Raw genomic sequence first — 21,789 nt, forward strand, 5'->3', positions numbered from 1 at the left:
GGTCATTCTTTTGGAGGATTTACCATACTGTCAGGCAAAGAGATTTTTATGTTATGTCTTGACATGAATAACATTAACATAATTACATTATTTACTGATAATACAACTCAATCAGAAGAGACCATAATAAATCAACCCATGAAAAGGTTGGTGTGAAAAACTTCTCATTTTCTCCCAGGACACTATTGCACAACACACAGTGTGTGTCCACTCTTAGAAATTTTCTTTTGTAGTTGCCAAAGTAACAAAATACTACAGGTGAGGTTGAGAGGAATAGGGACACGCACCTTGTGTGCAATAGACAAAAAATTACAACAGTGGAACGATTTTTCAGATTTAGATCTCAGGTGGAATAATATCGACTCCAGTTTTCACAAAGTAGTTCCCACAAAATTAATCCCATTGTACATCACCATAACATTAAAAGAAAAAAAAAAAAAACAACTTAAACAAGAATCCTAAGAATGCAAATAGAGATAGTCATAATTATCACACAGGAGTATTTAGGATTTCTGTTATCCTCTTAACTGCCAGCACACTCCTGACTTTTCAATAGTCAAATATGTTCCTGTCAGTTACTTTATTTTTAAGCAATACACCAACAATTTGAAAAACCTGAATTTCTAAAAAGTGACGGTAACAATGGTTGCTATCTCCAGTTCATGTAATTGCTAATATGCAGCGATCAGAGTTTTTTAAAAAGAAATCTCTTTCCACTAATTTTGCATATTTGACAACAAATAATTGGTCATGCCCTCTGTGACTTGCATGGTTATTTTCACTTTTTTCCCTGTGGCTTTCATACAATGTAAAAGAGAAAAAACTATTTCACCGTTTAGATATTCTAAATAGGGAACTGCCAATGTAAAATCACAGGGTATTAGAAGCAAAGGAACAGCCCATTCCATGAAACTATTTTAAATGGAAACAGCTATGTTTCAGGTTTAGGCAAAGCAATCATAGCTATAGGCAAAATGTCCAGATACTAAAAACTTTTTACCTAACAATTTAGTCACTTCCTCAAACTGTAGCCTTTTTTTCCATCACAACTTAACCCTAATCTTCAAAATGCTCTAATATCAGAAAAACAGACACACCTAGTTTGTTCAAGCTTGAACTTCACGGCTTTCTTAGAATATAAGTTATTAGGAACCACTGTTTGACTTCCCTCAGCTCAAATCATTCAAAGCCTGACCCTGCATGACAGTGAACATAGACAATGGAAGCTTTAGGGTTGCTTCATCATTGCTCTGCCTGAAGTCACTGAGCAGCAAACAAGAAGGGGACTGTCGAAAAGTTCTCCTGCCTTTGTTAGGGAAGGTCCTCTGATGTAAAAGGCAAAACCTTCAGAAATAAAGGAGTATGGCTTTACCCTTTCCCTCACAGCATCTGTTCCTCACAGACAACATTTGCTATAGTCTTATATCATGATTGACAACTATACAATAGTCTCACCATTCTTACTTTTTGCAATGAGAAAGTGCAGTGTTCCAACAGGGTGAGGGGTTTGCTTGCCACCATCAGCTAAGACTCACAGACAAGGTTTATGGTGGGAATCATTTAGGCACCTAACTTCTAATTTTATGTCTTTAAAAATCTGCCCTTTCACAAGTAACAATGGGTGCTGAATTTTGATCAGGCATGACAAGTACCCAGGCACTCAGATGTCTGGTGAATTACACAGACAGATTCAGGGCACTTTTTTCTACTTTTGAGTGTAATGACACTCTGTGCTGTAAGGGTGCTGGATAAACAATAAAGTAATTGGTCTGAGCACGCTTTCACAGTAATTCAGAAGCCACAACTACTGCCATCTCTGATCACTAATAAATCTGGAGTAGGAATGTTCGTGCTAGCACAGCCTCTCTCAACTGGAACACTTTCATCCTGTCAATAGCTTCTTTTTTTAAGAGAACTGGAAGAACAAGGCACTCTGATTGCAGACAAGGGCTTGTACACTAGGATTAAATGAAACATGACTACAAGACAGTGTAATAATGTAACTTATTGATACTTATTATACTTTAATTAGTCTTATCATGCCTACATTAAGCAGATTGCCTAAAACACATCTCACTGTATTAGACACATACCTTGTGGCTTTCTTAGACCCAAAATATTACACCAGTTGTTTGTCATGCTTTTTAAAAAAAATTTAGTATAGTTCATTAAATTGTCCATACACATGCAAAACCATTCTTTATATGGTTATTTTAGACTACTGTTCCAAACCTTCTATCCCTTTGGCAATCTGCAGCAGCACGGCGGCAAGAATGTAGAAAAAAAAGATGATGACCATTACAGCATTATAGCATCTTCACTGATGCAAAAGCCACTTTCCAAAGTGTATCTGCACCGTGTTTAAATACAGTAAAATCCCTTTTGAGTCTAGAATAAGTTTTTTCCAAAGTAAAGAAAAGACTTTCTGCTTAGGAAATTCTGCTTGATTTCTACCTTACCAGGAAAGGAAATTTCTTTCAAAAGAAAAATGAATATTGTTAATAACAATTCCATGAGTCTTAAACATGCCGAGCTCCTTCATATGCAGTTCATAAAAGAGTTTTACTTGTTGCAGCTCTCTTGTAACAAATACAATTAATCCAGTACCTACTGCCACTCCACTCAGGGGTATTATTCCTTTTTGAAGACTGTTTTTTAGACTTCAATGCACTTATTCAATAGCATGAAATTAATTTTCAAAACAGTAGGCACCATACAAGTTCAGGTCTCTTTGAAATGGCAAGTCATAAAATTCCTGCCTGTTGCATTATTCCTGATGAGCTTTACTGTAGCTTAAAAACTTGCAATATCTTCATACGCTATACACATCTGAAATTATAGAACAGATGTTCTGATAAAAATTAAAATTGACAGACATCTACCACTTCTGCTTTTATTTGTGCTTCCTAAATAATTGTAGCAAGAAATATCACAAAATAAAAATTAGTTCAGTTTTTTTAAGACAAATTTTTCTAAAGGCACAACATACTTCTGACTAATGTGTCCCTAGTAAGAACAAAATAAAATGCTAGTACTTTAATGTATGTCAGACCACCATTATTCAGCTCAAAGGGAGCAAAAAGCTGATGCATTTTCCTAACATCCAGAAGATGGCCACAGAGCTCCCAACAGTCAGTTTTCCTACTTGCCAAACAAAGCCTTCTGGATTTGGCATACAGGTTTGACGCACAGAGTTTCGACATACTGAGACAATCCCAATGCAACTCTAATTTGTCAAAATTCATTCTCAGAATCGGTGTAGGCGGAACCTGTGGATATCTGGACTGTCACTCTCATAGTGCATCAAAGATTCTGTAACAAACTCCAGGAAAGAAACAGCATTATTATTCTACCATTATTAATACTGCAGCTTTGAGAATGAACACAGGAATACCATCTCACGTATCAACTACCTGGCAGTTAACTGTCCCAATGCATTCTCCTATTCACTGTAAATCAGGGAAAGCAATGTTCCCTCATTGGTGGGACAAGTCATCTCAGATGTGCTTGCATTTCCCACGACAAAATTCATGCTCTACCGCAGTTGGCAGCATACTAGATTCTAGTTCTTGTGCCTGTTTGCACTTTGTATTAAATACAAGGTAAATTGTAATTATTTATTTCACACCTTGGACTATGGGCATAAAATGGTTGCTCTGCTTGTGCCAAACAAAGCATTTCACCCACAAAACACATACACAAGAACAGTCATTTCTGCACAGGAAATATATAATAAATTTGTCACTGTCTGTCATAGGCATATGTGAATAGACATTCTTATATTATTTCCTTCACTTACACTGAGTCATCTTACAATTTGCAAAATTAGACATATATCCTCCAGTAGAAACTCCAGAATTTCTGTGACGATATATTGAATTGGAACCTCAGAGTTCTTGCCAATGAGGGGCATATGTCCTTATATAATTAAACAGCTACATATCAAGTCTCTGTAGCGGTATTCATCTGGAATTTGGATAATATTCCACCCAACATCTAGCCATATAAGAAGAAGGGAAGTCATGTCACCTACAAGGCACTACACATTAACACAACAGCACACTATCAGTAGAGTCACTACCAAGGAAACACAGATTTAATCTCTCCTCCCCATGGTGGCTTTAAAAAGTAAAAATAATAAATAGCCAGCAAATGAAACTGCTACTTAGACTTGCAGCATTTCTATATCCAAATTTCTGAGTGGCTCTATTGAAAATACAGGTTTCAGAACTTGGTATGGTAAGTAATAAATTAGGCAGACAGAGAGAAACAAAATGTAAAGTGCCCATCAAACATTACATCCCAGAAACTCTCCCGGGCCAAGGTCATCTCAGAAGAGAATAATCAACATTGCAGAATCTTTTTGAACTCTTGATTCTAGGGAAAAGTGTACACCACAGTATACTGGTTAAGGCAGATAGACCACTATAGCCATTAGCTAATGTCCAAGTCACTGTTCACCCTTCTACTTCCCTCTGAATGCCAACTCCCTTCTTCTAAGAACTAGGAAGTATCATATCTGAGATTCTGTGATTCTGCCCCTCTATTCTCTCTTGTGAGTTGTCATCTGGAATACTGTGTCCAGTTCTGGAATCCTCAACAGAAGAAGGATATGGATCTGTTCAAATGGGGCAAAGGAGGGCTACAAAGATGATCGGAGGGCTGGAGCACCTTCCTTATAAGGACAGGCTGAGACAGTTGGGCCTGTTCAGCCTGGAGAAGAGAAGGCTCAGAGAAGATCTTATAGCGACCTTCCAGTACCTACTTTGTAAAGGCTTGTGGGGATAGGACCAGGAGGAATGGGTATGAACAGGAGAGGGGCAGATTTAGACTGGACATTAGGAAGAATTTCTTCACCATGAGAGTGGTGAGACACTGGAACAGGTTGTCCTGGGAGGTCATGGCTGCCCCATCCCTGGAGGTGTTCAAGGCCAGGTTGGATGGGGCCTTGGGCAGCCTGATCTAGTGGGATGTCCCTGCCCATGGCAGGGGGGTTGGATGATCTTTAAGGTCCCTTCCAACCCTAACTATACTATGATACTACGACAGTTACATGAACATCCGTTCTGCAACAACACTGGGGAAACTCTTAGCAAGCCTATACTGACGCAGAAAACAACACTGTAACTCAAAAAGATGCTCTACTGCTGGAACTTACTAGATCAGAATGGCAAATGCCTCCATGAAGGTAATTAAATATTTAACATCTGTAGGAGAAAGATACAATGATCTCCTGCCCATACAACCCACACTTTATAATTGAATTGCAATGATTTTGTTCACTTTCTTCCTGTTACAATTTCTGAAAATACACTTATTTTGTATTATTCTCATACATCACACTAAAAGCAAAAGGATTTTAAGCAAAAGGCAGTATTGGATAACAGCTGCAGTACTGAGATAAAATTATCTTCCTTAAAGGTTTGATTGAGCTTATCTAAAAATGTCGATCTCAAAATAAATTACAAACATTGATCTCACACAAGAATAACATAATTTCAAAGTTCAGCCTGAATAGAAGAAAGGAAAAATTCACTAAAGAATACTGATGACTACTTATGCGGTTCAATTAGCAGAACACGTTTAGGGCTAGATGCTCAACTGATCATGGGTAAGTAATTTATATGGATAAAAGCCCATTTCAGATAAACAACTGCATATGACTGAAAAAAAACCTGAAACAGTATGTCTTAAAACAATCCCCCTCATGAGTTGATTGATAAAAGTCTAGTTACGTGTCATGCAGGTGTGCAAATGCAGTTACATCATCATCATTACAAATGCGTAATTTCAATGGGAAAGTTCAGAGGATAAATGTTAATGGCGTTTCATTCAAGTATATTTTCTATAACTGGAATGTAAATCATTAATAGCTTCCTATCGTGTAGATGTTTCTAAATGAAACCCCATTCTAATGTGTTTCAGAGACTGCTAAATGCATTGAAGTAGTTCATGAAGTATGTATTAAACTTCTCACATCCCACATATTCACAGGTTCATCCACAAAACTGAGGAGTTATTTTAGTGGTTTGTTACCATATTATGATCTTTTTTCGAACTAGTTCAACACCCTTATTATGAGAGCTTTACTCTTGTTGTTTATCTTCTTTTCTGTAGAAGATAAATAGAACACAGGCTTTTACGTTTCACTGTTTTATCTTTTTCTTAAAGGGGTAGTAAAATCACGCTTGACTTTCTTAGGCTATGCATAAACAACATCAAGTGATTCTAGCATTATGAGAAATAACTGTCAGAGGTACTCTAGAGACACTCTAGAGATCTTTCATTCTTGAAGATATTCAAGAACCATGGACATGGTCCTGGACAGCCAGCTGTAGTTAGACCTGCTTGAGCAGAGGGGTGGATCAGATGACCTCCAGAGGTCCTTTCAAACCTCAAACATTCTCTGAGTCTCTGATTCTTTATGGTTTCCATCAGTAGATTTCTTTCTTATTTAATGATTATTTATTTACTGATTACTTCTCTTCTAAATTAAGAATAAAAGAGTACATTTTTCCTATTGCCTATCACTAGATACCATTATTTCAGGGATTGGATTTCTCCAACTAACTGACCTGAACTGGTTCCCAAACAGCTTTGGTTAGTGTTAACTTACTACCACTTTCCGACCTTTGAATGTCTATTGAATTCTAAACTTGATATATTTGTTTCTTTCCCTCTGATTTGTAGTACACACCTGGCCTTAATAAGGATTCAAATATTAATAACAAAATGTTGGATATCTCTGTTGAAAGGCTATGTGTAGTTATGAACATGTACCTATGTCACTGCAGAATACATAAAGTGTCCTCAAATGCCGTTACTATGTGTAAATTGAAGCATCCAATACACACACATTTTCAACATGCACTCCAATCCTTAACTGTTTATATAAAAGATGTAAAGTTAATCATAAAGCAGGCAGACTTCATATCTACTTTGCAGCAAGATCTTGTTGATTTAATCCTCATTTTTCCCCACTCGAAACATTCATAATTCACTGTTTTCTATTTCTTGTTATCTACTTTTCCATCCTCGGAAGAGGAGAGGTGAAGACATTCATGAGCAAGAACCTTAGCTACACAGGAGAATTTAACTCGCTTTAAAAGGAAAACAGGCCAGAAGGGGAAACACAAGAGCATACAGTTCAAACAACATGGAATTTTTCTTACTTAGGATCAGCTGAGGAAGAAGGATGACAATAATAAAGATGAGATACGTTGCATTCAAAGAAAATGAAACATGCATGAGGGAAATGTAGTATATTCCTCTACGTTGTTTCATAAACCTAAATCTCCCCCAAACTGTTGACTTGACAATCCACTTCAGTGACACACATCTGACTAGGATGCAAATGAAACTAAGGTTTCCCACATGAGTAGGCCTCTGGAAAACGGCATACTTAAATCACCAAGCTCCAATATGCTTAGCTCATAATTATGGCAATTCTCTTCTCCAGTCTCTCAAAACTCATAAGATACTTTTAACAGTGACCGCAAAGTCACTTTCGGTTTGTCAGATCTACTGCAGCACAGAATTACTCACGTATTGTCTTGAGAGAGGGCTCCAACTATAAGGAAGTTCAATTTTAATGACTAGGAGGACTGAACATAGAAGAGATCAGACATCCAATTGCCTAAGCCTCACTTTCCAAAGATTCCAGGCAGTTTTAATGTTGTAGGAAGTGCACAGGTTTGTCTCAAAGCAGATATGTAGACTGCGTAGTGAAAGAAGCAACAGAAACTAAAGTTTAATTCACAGGCTGCACCAATCGCATATCAGGCAATGAAGTCCTGGAAACTCACTACAAGATCCAGAACTTATCTTTGAAAATAATTAATTCCAGGACTCGATGGAAAAATCATTTCATTTCAAACATCTGGTTTTATGTGGCACTCTTCCTCGTTAAAGTACTGAAGAATGAAATGAGAGGGTGCTGTAAAAACCCATTGACAATACACTGGGATCACTTGCACACTCAGCTATTTGTTGAGCCTGGTCCCTCTCCCATACTGCTTTGAAATAAGATTATTACCAAATATAGCATTAGACTCATAGGCTTTACAGACGTGCTTGTAGAATCAAAAGCACTGACTAGGCTGCCCAAACACTGCAGAAGGTAGCTACAGGACCTTGTCATGGCTTTTGTAAAATTCACCACATTGGATGCTTCCTTGGGTACAGCACAGAATGAGTTTCACGTCTCATACTTTTAAAGTCCTAGACACATCTGTTCACTGAAGTGCTCTAAGATATTTTCAGTGCGCAATCTGTGTTCTACTCAGAGAACAATAAAACCACATGTATTTTCAAAATTATATCTTTTCTTTTTTTTCAAAACTTTTCACATTTTTCATTCGGAATTTTATATCCTCCTATCATGAAAGAAATAAAAACACAGATCAGATTTATTTCCTGAAATGATCTGAAAATCAGGAGTAAAAAAAACCAGAAACAAGGATATGCAGCTTAGGTTTAATATAAGTGTTTAGATGACAGAACCAAAAAGGCTAAAGTGCAAAATGAGTAACAACTATCAAAGAACAAAGAAAAAAAGCCACAAGAAAAGATACTATAAATACACTAGGAAAGGAGGACAAGGTAAAGTACCGAACTGTTATATTGAAGAGAAGGAAAGGAAATAACTGATGATACAAAGAAAATTCAGTGTTCAATACTTTCACTGCTGCGGTCTTAATGCTAATGATTTTAAGGAGAAAAACTGCAAGCCAGATGATAGAAAGCTGAAAGGTATTCTGATGTCTTAAATACATTCAAGTTGGCAGAACCTTGTGAAGTTCACTCTAGAGCACTTAACTAACTTGTTGAAGAAACCACTAATCCATTAGCAATTCTCTTGCAGCAAAGGAGAGGACAGAAAAGGACAAACACCATATTTTCTTTGGAAAAGGAAAAGGGAAGAGGTGGGGAACCAGCAAGCCTAAATCTGACAGCAGCAAGGATATTAGACAAAATTGCTAAATAAACAATTTATCAACATCTAATGGACAGGAAAGATGATAAGAACCAACCGACATGAGTTTATCAAGACTTAATCACATCAGTCTAATTGCTTTCTCAACAGGGAAACTTGCCTAGTGGATAGGAGAAGGAAGTAGATGTAAAATACTTCAGCCATAATAGGAATTTTTTTACTGTGCTAGATGATACTCCAGTAAACAAATCAGAGAACTACATTCTAGGTGAAATCACTGAAGGTAGAGGAACATCTGGAGGGAAAAAACACACTTACTGAGTAGCTTTAAAGTGCTGGTTGTCAGATCTGAAATGGAATCATGAAGAGGTCTGACAATATTTCCATTAATGATCTGGATGAAGAAATAAAGAGCACATTTACGAAAATGAACTTAATATTAGGCTGCAAGTGGTTTAAAGCACTCTGGGGAATAGGATTATCATTCTGCGTTAGCTTCATAAATCCTCAGAAAACATTAAGTACTAGTAAGAAATAGTGAAGAATGTTTCTTTTGTGAAATAACTGTCTGAAAACCTGATTCTAACATTCACTTTAGTTCTAAGTATATAACCCAGAACAGCTGCAGTGTTCTGCATCCCAGTTAGAAAACTCTGCAGCAAAGAGAGGTATAGAATGCTGCAAACTGTACTTTAGGTATTAGGAAGCCAGAACTCAGTGGAAACTACAAAATATTTACAAGGAAAGACAAAGATGTAGGATTGAAGAGTGGATTTAGTCCTTTATTACTGAACTCTCACATCTAATTGGTTTGTTTCTCCAGACAGTGAATAAATAACCCTTTCTGAAACTGAAAAGAAATTCTTTCTGTATCTGTGTTAAGCTTGGTTACAAGTCTTCCAAGCAGAAAGCCTTTAAAATTACACTTGCACCCATCACAGTAACACTGTCAGGCAATAGTGAGGCTGCAAATCAGAGACCCTCACTAGAGGCAGATAGACCAATTTACTAAAAATGTATTTGAAAAGAGCCCTACAAATACAGTACTATAATGAATATAAATATGAAAATTGCTCAAAATATAATTGTTGTGATTGACCTAAAATATTTGTGAGAGAGGAAATTTGGGCAAACTAGTTTTGGGTATTTGATAAAATTTGGAAGAATGCAGAACGTCAAAATTCTCCACTAAACAGATCTTCCCTTCTTCATTCAGCTCTGTTTCTGACCTCATCATTTGCAATTTCTTCAGTTAATCAGGAGTGCCATGGACAAAATTGAATGAGAGGAGAAAGAGAATATTTTTGATTCAGATGTCTCCTTGAGCATGATAGTTTTCACGTACCATGGTAGAGAGTACTTTTTATACTTTCTTAATTGTTACTAATCTTTGCTCCCACCGATGTATTTCAGAATTTCTTCTACAGGAAAGAAAAAAAGAGCGCTATTCCTTATCATATCCAGTAATTCTCAGAGCTACTTACATGAACATGCTATTTCTAAACACTTCTCCAATTTTACTATGTCTTTTAAAGCATAACACTTGGGTTTCATTATGAAATAATTGGTTACCATGTTTTTGAGTATTTATTTGAGATGCTTTAAAATATTTATTTGAATTTCTTTACATAGACTGGACATTAGGAAGAATTTCTTCACTATGAGATTGGTGAGGCACTGGCATAGGTTGCTCAGGGAGGCTGTGGATGCCCCATCCCTGGAGGTGTTCACGGCCAGCTTGGATGAGGTCTTGGGCAGCCTGATTTAGCGGGATGTCCCTGCCCTCCGCAGAGGGGGTTGGAACTAGACGATCTTTAAGGTCCCTTCCGACCCCAACTATCCTATGATTCTATGATACTTTTGAAAACTGGAAGGAATTGCTTGGGATCAAGGACACAAAACACCTTACTATTTTTCAATGATAGGCATTATATCCATCTATGAGGTTAAGGTTTCACAAAGGTTAATCTAATCTAACTGCTACCCCTGCCACCCAAAGGAGCAGTCTCACTGCTGCATGTTTCCACTATTTTCCTCAAACCAGCCTCTTGTGTTGATTTCTTCATGAGGTAATTCAGCTCATTAAAGTGGCAGAAAATTAATGTAACAAAAAAAGAGGTGCAGTGAAGTAGTCTCAGTCACCAGGAGAGCTGCTACATTATCTCAGACATTCTGTGAACCTCATCAACGGGAATGTAACTGCTGATGTCAATGAACTTGGTCTTCATTGAACAGAAGACAATCTTCTTGATGTGTACTTCCAAATTACAATTCAGGCTGCATGGTTACATTAAAAAACTAAAATCAATCAACTTACTGCGAGACAGATTCTCAAGGGCTTTTCCAAGTTTTTTGCTCTCTTGAAGAATATGATTTAGTTCATCAAAATCATGGTTCTCCGCTTTTGTCCTCCAATCCCATTTAGGATGCTCTATTGACCTTGGCACTAAATATACACAGATATATAGATGAAGTTTAGATTTGGTAGTTCAGATTCCTACAGAAAAAAAGCTGCACAATGAGTTTACAAGCTCGAGTAACTTGAGTGGAAATTATTTAATTATCCTCCTGTTTAAACAGATGAAATTATTTTCTTTGATCAATGTGAAATAAAAATGAAAACATCTATGAAAAAATGCATACCTGGGATGATTCTTGTGAAGAAATTAATTAGTAAACAGGAATAATTAATATTAACGCTTAATAATAATAAAAATAATGCAACAACAGAAAAACTTAATAAAAATAATTCATATGAAAGTACTTCATTTACATCAACATTGAATTGGGTTTCCTATGGGCTGATAAGGAAAAATGTCAAAATGAAAATGAGTAAGAGGTACTTTTGGCTTTGCTAGTCACTTCATCAAAAAGAAAAAAAGAAATATTTCAGATAAAACTTTTAAAACAACACATGTATTCAATTTTTTTTATAAAAATCATAAGGTGTATATAACAGTTCATCAAAGCAGTTGAACAAAATCTGTCTCTGTTGTTCATACTGTACAGCCTATAATCTTTATTCTGATACTTAAACAATTCTGATCTTCGGGAACCACAGTCCTGAGCTAACAGTCTCCTATTCACTATCGATTACTAAAAACTTTAATATCATTTTAAAATAAGTTTCTCAACTGTTGAGCTAATTTTACCTAAAATGGTAAGGGAGAAGAGAAGAAGCTTCTGAGATATGGTGCCCACACTGAACAAAGCTACACTGACCAGTGTGAACATTTTGAACAATTTGCAGAAACAAAACCAAAAATTATGCTGTCTCTTGAACTGCTGCTTAACATATGCTTTTCGAGAGTTCTCTAAACTAAGTGATCTGCTGCCTTCACCACCAAATGCAAATTCTGGGTTGTCTCCAAATGCAGCATTATTGCGCTGAGAACTGCACACATCGGTGAGAAGATGATGTCTATAGTCTACATTCCCAACAGAATGGAATCAGTTGCATTTATCAGTGGGTCCTAAAATACTCACTTAAATCTAACTTGAAAAACAAAGCCTATAATGTCCGATATGTCCTGGCCAGCTTTGAAACTTTTATTTACTATTTTGACAGCTGTCAATGAATTTATGCTTATAAACTCAATTTTCATTACATGCTAAGAAGGTAACCTGCAGACTCCTAAAGATAGTGAAAAAAAGAGCTATCTTATGATTATTTGGTATTTCAGAGCACATTTATGATGGTATGGGAAAATTATGCTCAGATTTAAAGTTCTGGTGGCTACGACAAAAATGTGTTAAATAACTGTTGATATCAAAATCTGCCTTATTGTGGTCTGCCCTCTGTGTGAATATAAAATCTGCTCCACTTTGGATCAATACCACAAAGGAAAGCTGAAGTTGAGTCAACAGTCGCCTCTTCCAGGTAAAGAAATTGGACAGTAATAGATTTAAGCCCTTCTGTCACAATGAACATGATTCCATCTCCTATAGACATAAAGCAATCCATCTTCAAACTGGGAATCTATACAGAGTCTGACAACCCAGAGCTTATTCTCACCTGTGACACTCACTCTGGAACCTGGGTAAGTATTATGGAATTTAATATGCTAGACTGCAATTACAGGTATTGTCAAAGACTAAAGACAACGGAAATATTAACAAGGACCTACAGAGCATAGAGTAGGAGATAAGGAGAAGGGGAGAGAAGGAAGTTGCAGTGTCAGAGTCCGGTTCTGTTTGCATTCAAAAAAAGACAAGTCATGTATTTCCTTCTGAGGACAATGAAAATAACGCGCTATGGTGTTTCCTAGTGAATCAATACAAGCCTTAAGGTATTAGGGTATGTCTAGCCTCTACTCAGACGGACAGCTTATAATTTCTGCTGGCACTTTTAAATGCCAGTCATTTCATTCATAATTCCCAGGTTTAGGAGCCACTATGCTCATTAAAAGTTATCCAAATTTTTGGGTGATCAAAAATCACCCAGCATAATTAACTTCATAGCACAACTTCAGTAATTCCCATATTTTTTCTTATTTACAAAAAAAAAGTTCCATCCAGTATTTTTACTAACTTTTTACTAACTTTAGATATAAGTACTTAGTAAACTAGGAAAAAAAAAAACCTGTATCAAGGTATCTGCATTTTTGTTCAACTCTGTTTTACATATTATGCTCCTTTATTGAGAGCTTTTTCAGCCATCTCATCTTCTCCCGCCAGTGTATCAGCACTATATTTGATAGCATTATCCACACTAGTCTACTAGCAGTTTGGCAGACCCTTTTTCTATGTTTATATTGAACTCACCACATCACAGAAATCTCACAGTACCGCCAAATACAAACAGACAATAATTTAATATAGTAAAACCACGCACAATGATGACCAAAACTTAGAGCCCCCAGTTTGCAGAAAATTTCAGCAACCTGAAATTTAATATCAGGTCAATTTGAAAAAAAAAAAAACCGCATTTTTAAAAATACCAAAGGAGAGAATTTTTGAGAAACATACAATTTTGAAATAAAATTTGTCCTGGGACAGAAGCTGAATTAAATAAATGTAAGTTCTATTCAACAGCTGTGGAGTTTCCAGGACCAGCATTCTTCACGCACTGTCCCACATGACAAGGTGGTCCAACGGTGCTTTAGGGGCTGGGGTCTTCTTGTTCTTTATTGGGTTCTTCCCTCGTCTCTAGGCAGGCAGTCTCTTATCTTGTCTTCAAGGTTTGCATCTGGTTGTATCTTCCATATCTTCTGACTTACATTGGCTCTGCAGCTAGTTCTTTTGTGTAACTCAGTAGTAAGTTCAACGTAAGTTCAGTGTATCTGGGTGAAAGTTCACAGCTTGCAGCCTAAGGCTTCACAAATTCAGCTACTAATGCTAAGCAAGTTCTGCTGTGTTATGCTTCTCTACAGTTTTGAGAGGCTCCATCTACAGTTAATTTTTACAGCCTAAAGCTAAAACAACTGACTCTAAAAGGTTGGACTGATTATTTTTCAGACTAAAACAATTCATATTCTTTAACAACATAAACTTGTATCTTCTCAACTATAGGATCACTAACACTGGTCATTTTCAAATGGATGGCTTTGTGTGAAGTATGCAGAACTTTATAAAGATCATATGACCCTTCCTTGAGATCATTTGAAATACATGATATTCTGCATGTATCAAGCCCACCATCTACCATTTCCATGCATATACCACTACACTCTTAGTAAAACCCTTTCATTACATTCTGACCTTCCTCATTCCTTATTATACTCATGCATTCCTCAAAATCATCACATCAGCAATTTTAAATGCCTCAACACATTACCTGCATCAATCTCACCTCTGTTATTCAAGAGAATTATAAAACCCATTCTCTTACAATTAGTTGCCTGCAATTCAGCAGAGTTATTACATATACATCATAGCATTTGTATAGAAATATTTAGGTTTTCCCCTTATGAAACTGAAATTTCCTCATGCTTTCCAGTATTAATGGCATGCTTTCCAGTATTTCTGCTTTTCAGAGGGCATGCCCCTCCAGCAAATGCCTATCAGATTAATTCATAGATGTGTTATGAATTCTGTCGCAAATCTGCAGACCTTTATATTCTACTGGATGATGGTACAGGATCAGTACTATTCTTATCTACATATATGTGTCTTTTCAAGACATAATTTGCATATAGAATCAGACCAGTTGCTCATTAAATTCTACATTTCATTAATAAATTGTACAACCATCTTACATCTCAAAACCCAAAAATATTTTTTTTATTATTATTATTATTATTATTATTATTATTATTACTACACATAAAATTACTCATGTATTTAAATCTCACAACAGCATTCAGATTAGAGTTCTTTGATAACATAGCCAAACTGGTTTACACAGTACCTGGGTATTAAAAGGCTAAGAGAACAAGGGCCCACAGTCCTAGACTGAACAAAGGCAACCAAAAGCACAGAACACTGTAACTGTAAATGGGATATAGTAGCAATGGTGAACTGAAACAGAGTGAAAGGATGATCCGTGATTTGATTGAATGTGGAGGCGGTGAAGAAATCAACCTACTTCGCTTAAAAGTGGCTAGTTGGGAAGCAAGTCTGTTTCACAAACTATTTAGAAACTTCCAAATTTGTTCTTCTTTAAAGAGAGAATTCACCAAACAATTTCATTAAATATATTTTATATATACAAACACATGCACATGGAGCACTAGCCTCAAGGCTCTGCCAGACAAGAGCATCAGCTTCTGCTTAATTACATTTCTGGAACTTAGATACCAGGGTTTCTTGTTTGTGTGTTTGTTTCAGGTGTCACTGAGATCCTAACAGGCAGGAGGTGAGACTGCAAGAATCTTTCCAGTAAAAAAAGTTGAATACCTAAGGAAGAGAAATCTATGCAGGAATAACATGCACACTGCAGTAAACATCAGCTCTGCTGACAGAAAAAAAAAATATTTCCTAATTAAATAAATCAATTCTTCTAATGTTTCCAAAGATTCCTATGAAATGACAGTTCTCAGTCCTGAATAAATTTCAAGTTGAGAACTATTTCAACAAGATAGTCGTAAGACAAACACTCTGCAACAGCACATATTATACTGATAGACGCCATTAAACTTGGGATTTGTTTTGGCAGTTTTAGGGGTCTTTTTAGGTTGTAAAGTGTGGGGGTTGGGTTTTTAAATGCAAACCTGAGAGTAAATCTTTGAGTCTCAGCAGGCCCAAAACACTCTTCTTCTCAGATAAGTCCTACTAACACTTCAGAGAAGCTTTGGGAAAAAAAGTACAATGACATCAAAAAATGTTTTGAGGTATAAGCTGAAGGCACAAAATAAATGGAATATGCTATGCATATCTGGACAAAGTAATAAATGAGTTCAGAACATGATTGCTTTCTGCTGGAGTGGCTGAAGCGGCATACGGTACCCACTGATTTTGGCATAAACCCAGAAAAAAAACGTCAAGAAACCATCAGCATTAATTTGGTTTTTTGGCAGAAAATAAAAGAATCAAGATATGGCAAAAAGGCATATGGCTGAAACCAGCCTCTGTGATAGCAATTAAAAAACATATAGTTGAAATAAACAACGTATTTTCAAAATGTTGCAGAGACAAATATTTGCAGAGGTGAGTAAGTCAGGAAAATAAAAAGAAGAATCAAGATTTACAATAGTGGTATGAACAGAAAAATAGGAAAGGGCATAAACAGAAAAGCATGAAATCAGAGGATAATTAGACTGGAAAGTACCTCTGGAAGTCTTCTAGTCCAACCTGCTGCTCAAAACCAGTCCATTGAGGGCAGGTTGCTCAGACTATCTAGTTGAATTTTGAGTATCTCCCAGGACGGGGATTCTACAGCCTCTCTGGATGTGTTGAGGTGTTTGAGCATGTTCGCAGTATAATTTCTGTTGTGTCTTGTCCTTTCACTACACACCTTCAAGAAGAATCTGACTATGTCTTCTCTATCACCCACCACTGTAATAGTTGATAGTGACAAGAAAATCTCCCCATAGCTCTAATCTCTCCAGTATGAACAAATCAATTTCCTTCAACTTTTCCTTATCCATCCCATGCTGTAGCCCAATCATGATCTTTGTGGATCTTCACTGCACTTGCACCACTGTCTACAGCTGTCATCTCAATGGTCTTTTCCAACTTAAACAATTCTATGATTCTGTGATTCAATAGTCGAAAATAAAAACTGCTGGCTATACTCTTGCTAATGTAGCCTATTATGCAGCAGGACCACACAGACACAGCTTGTTCACATTCAAGTTCTTGCCTATCAGCACCCCAGGTCTTTTTCTGCAAAGCTACTTTCTAGGCATTCAGATCCCAGTTTACACTATCGCTCAAGACTATACAAGATGCAGTATTTCACATTTGCTTGTGTTGAACTTCATGAGGTTCCTCTCAGCCCATTCTTCAATCCTGTTGAGGACCCCCTGAATAGCAGCCCTGCTACCCAGAACACCAGCCACTTTCCACGATTTGGTCTCACCTGCAAACTTGTTAAGAGAACATTCTACCTCATCATCCAGAACGTTAAGAAATACTTTGACATGGTATTGGTCTCAGTACCAGTCCCTTAAGCATGCCACTAGTGACAGGCTTTCCAGCTGGACTTTGCATTGCCAGTCACAATACCTTGAACCCAACAGCTGAGTCAACTTGCCACAAGTCTTGTTCTCCATTTATCCAGCCCATTATCTCGCCGAGTTATAAGGGTACTACTGAAGACTGGCAAAGGTTCTGTTAAAGTCAAGGTATTAAATATCCACTGCTCTTTCACTGATTACAGGGCCAGTTATTTCATCTAAGGGGGCAATCACGTTGATCTGATGAGGCATGCATGGTTTCACAAATCCATGCTTGCTGTTCTCAATGACATTTTTCTCCTCCTTGTGGCTGGGAACACCTACCAGGAAAATTTGCTCAATAACCTTCCCAGAGAGTGAAGTTCGTTTGATCAGCTTACAGTCCCCAAAGACTCCTTCTTGCTCTTCCTCAAAATTGATGTGATGTTTGTCTTTTTCTAGTCATCGGGAACCTCCCTCAATCATCATGACATTTCAGTGATGATAGAATGGCCTCGCAATGACATCAGTCTCCTCTCTAATCATGCCCAGAATGAATCCCATAGAGTGTAAAGTATTTGTGTATGTCCAGTTGCCTTAAGCACACCCTAATTGCATCTTCCTCTGTTGTGGGTAAAGCTGCACTCTCATAAAGCCTGCTGCTAGACTTAGAGACTGGAGAAGAAGCCTTACCAGTTGAAGAGCATTATTAGATGCCCTTCAGTCCACAAGCACAGATCCTTGAGTCCAGTCTTATTATGGATGTACAAACTATTTCACTGCTTCCCATGTGACCTGGTTAGTTCAGAGTGTCCACCCTCCTCTTTGTCCTTCTCCTGGGACAACCTTTGGACCAGCAAGCACAAAACTAGTAAAAGGTATACAAATGAAAGGAGTGACAGGATTTCACACCCCCACCTACAATAAAGACCAAGAAATTGAGATCTTTAGGAGATGGCATGGAAGTCACTTGATGTGTAACATAGAGTGTGAGGTGCAAGCACCGGAAGGGCGAACATAGTATGATGACACAACACACTTCTTCACTGCTTCGAGTGGCGTATCTCCGTAAATTAGTGTTACGCAGCAAAGACTGTTAGATTAGACCCAGATTATGAGTGACTACGATCATTTACTCTTGAAAGTGAATTAAAATCCACAATACTTTTAGACTGACTTAAAAATTCATCTGCCCTTAGAGAGGTACAGTGAAACTGATGATCAAATTTAAGTCTGTTTGAAGCTGAGAATGTGCTCCGTGAAGAAGAAACAGAGATACATGCTCCATTGCCAGAAAATTAAACAATAGATCTCGCAGGAACAATACCATTCTGAAAAAAGCTATGATAGAGGACACCTGTACAGTTATTTTTTACTTGTTACAGTAACTTATTCTCAATCAAAAAGGTTTCATAGCCATGCAAGACTGTTAATTACCCAAAAGCACAGTGTCTCTATTGCATAAATCTACCATTATTTACTTTACCCACTGCTGTGCTATACTTTGACCTACTGAGGCTACCAGGAGATTTTCCTTTGATTCCACTGGAGTCTAGAATTCCTCATCTTGCTTTTAGAGGAAAGACAGCAAGCCTTCTACTGCAACACACTATATATCTCTGTTCTCATCTGGTCCACCTAATCACGATCCAAGTTACTAAAAGATTTGGCTATTACAAAAATTTCAAAAAGCCACAATAGTCAACAGAAGAAAATGTATTTTTTGCAATTTATTTTGGAGAACAAATCTTGTATACACACGTGTGTGTGCGCGCACCTATACATATAGATGAATGTATATTGTAGACATATTTATTTGTGTAAAAAACAACTAAAAATCGAGCTTAAAAATTAAATTTCTTCAAAGGCTAATATACAGGAAGCACTAAATTTCATTAAGGCTTGCTGCCTCTATTTTTACTACTTCTCTCTACATGGCATTGATAGTATTCTCTTCAGTTGCTCTATTTCTACTCTGCCTTTTCTTTCAGTGTACATTTCGATTCCTTCAGCAACTCTCAGAGCAGTACACCTGTTCTGTTCAAAATGCCCACAAATATTGAACAGTATTTGTTCATAATTCACAGTTTTGCACTGCCTGATCCACTGAAAAATGCCTGTTATTAGGACCAATAGCAACAGAACAGATTTTACACATGCAAAATGGCAAAATAAAACATCAAATCATAAACAGTATTGGAACATAAACTTGTGCATGACATCCAGATATTCTTCTGGGATTTTCTTTCTTTCTTTCTTTCTTTCTTTCTTTCTTTCTTTCTTTCTTTCTTTCTAAACACTTATTCTATCTATAGATGACAGTATAGGGTATTATTAAATATTCGTAACTCAAGTCAAAGTAAAGCAAGAATCAAACTCTTCTAACACACATACCTGGACACTTCAACTGCTTATAATTCATTTTCTGTTTTAATCCTAATTCAACAGAAAAACATACTATAGTTTTGAAAGTATTCAGGAATTAATAATGTAGTGAAGCTTTCTTACATGACTTGGACTCCGGTGATGGTGGAGAAATGTTGGACACAGCAAGGTCGCTCTTCGACTTTTTAGGCTTTTTTGCATTTACCTGCCAAGGTTTATCGTAACTTCTAATATCTCTCCTTGCTCCTTTATTTTCTGTTAAAAGAATTGAATCAGTCAATTATAGCATTTCTAGGGTTATATTTTGAAGACTTAATAAACAATTAATAAAAAAAACCCCAAACTTATCAGTCCAAACCAAAGTCACCTCTTTATTTTCTCCTATTTCGGATTTATGCTATATTTCATATATTCATTCCATTTTCTAGACATCAAAATTTAGAGATTAATTAATATCTTTTTCATTAAGAACATCAGATCCTTTTTTTGTTACGAAAGTCCTTATCCTCCATTTTTTTCGCTTACATGTTTGACTACCTATGCTTAAAACTTTACATTTGATAAAAATTAAAAATTGATTTGTCAGACAATTAACATTTTGACTACCAGGAACTATTTGAAACCTATCATAGTCTGAAACAGATCACCAGTCGATTTTTAAATACAACCCAAATATTCTAACAGCAGCTTGTAACAGAATATCAGAGCTAAAAGTTCGACTTTAGAATCAGAGTAGAGTAGATGTTTCAGAAATGTTTTGTGTGCTTCTGAAGATTTACAACCATAAATTATTCAGAGTGGTGCTCATGAAGTAATAATAGCATTTTCTGATTAAGTGTTAGAATGTTAATGTTGGTTGCTAAAAATGTGTATTATTAAAGAAAATAATACAGAGGCTAACCTCATCGTGGGCAGCCTGATTTAGTGGGATGTCCCTGCCCATGGCAGGGGGGTTGGAATTAGATGATCTTTAAGGTCCCTTCCAACCCAAACTATTCTATGATTCCATGATTTTATAATCTCAGGAACAGATACACCACAGGAGGGAAAATGAAAGCAAAATGGACAGGAGGGGAATCAACGGACCTTTATATGCACCTTCTTTCTCATTGAGATTGGGATTGTTTCCACGCTGTAACTCTGACCCATACTCACATGATATGTACATAGCCTGAGCCAATATCCAAAAATATTGTTAAATAAGTTAAATTCAATCAAGCAGGATTTATTTGGCATGCTCAAAACCACAGAGCAGTATCTGTTCAGTAGGTACATGTGCATCCAGAAGATCATGGACGAAAGTGTGGAAGGTTATACTGGAGACCAGCCCTTTCTAACATACCAGTCATAACATACCTGATGTTTCACTCTCTGCCCAAAGGGCAGCAGAGCCAGACAACGTTCTCTGAAGCTGACCACGGTTCCCCTGTTTGGACTGAAGATGATCAATTAGAAATGGGATTGGCTGGTCAGGTGTCTCTGTTATCAGCTTGGTCATCAATTCCTTTGGGAAATTAAAACAAAACAAAAAATTAGTGGGATATTGCACCTAAACTAATCTTGTATTTACCAAAAGTAAAGGAGCACTTATAACAGAAAAGCCTGTTTTCTACATTGAAGAAAACAGCTGGAAACACTCATCTGCTCAAACTACTGCTAGCTTTGCCCTATTAAGCCTTCACATCTGAAGTACTCAGCCTATACAGTCACTTATCTACAGGCATTTATGTTGAACAACCCAATCCCCACTACTTGCTCAAATTTACCCAACACAATCTGAATACTCTTCACGTAACCATTCAGAACAAGCACTTTTTCAAAGTAGCAAGTAGATCTTCTCTGACCCATACATCCAAGTTTCTTCTCATTGGAAACTGGAATATCAGGAAGGTTGGTGCATTTTTGATCTCACCCAGACATGGAACAATGATC

General features: G+C 36.9%; 1 protein-coding gene across 4 annotated transcripts in view; it reads right to left on the bottom strand.

Annotated features, from left to right (window-relative positions):
* The window catches only part of C2H8orf34 (chromosome 2 C8orf34 homolog), a 193,771-nt gene that overhangs the window by 140,129 nt on the left and 31,853 nt on the right, over nt 1-21,789 (bottom strand). For 3 of the 4 annotated variants that reach the window (XM_054057423.1, XM_054057424.1, XM_054057422.1), the window contains exons 2-4: nt 21,214-21,361; nt 19,981-20,112; nt 11,253-11,381 (exon numbers count right to left, since the gene is read on the bottom strand). In XM_054057423.1, the coding sequence (XP_053913398.1) occupies nt 11,253-11,381; nt 19,981-20,112; nt 21,214-21,361 (409 nt within the window). The remainder of the gene's footprint in view (nt 1-11,252; nt 11,382-19,980; nt 20,113-21,213; nt 21,362-21,789) is intronic. The other variant, XM_054057425.1, reaches the window with a different exon arrangement.

The sequence above is a fragment of the Cuculus canorus genome, chromosome 2 (assembly GCF_017976375.1).
Source record: "Cuculus canorus isolate bCucCan1 chromosome 2, bCucCan1.pri, whole genome shotgun sequence".
In the NCBI taxonomy this organism is placed as follows: domain Eukaryota; kingdom Metazoa; phylum Chordata; class Aves; order Cuculiformes; family Cuculidae; genus Cuculus; species Cuculus canorus.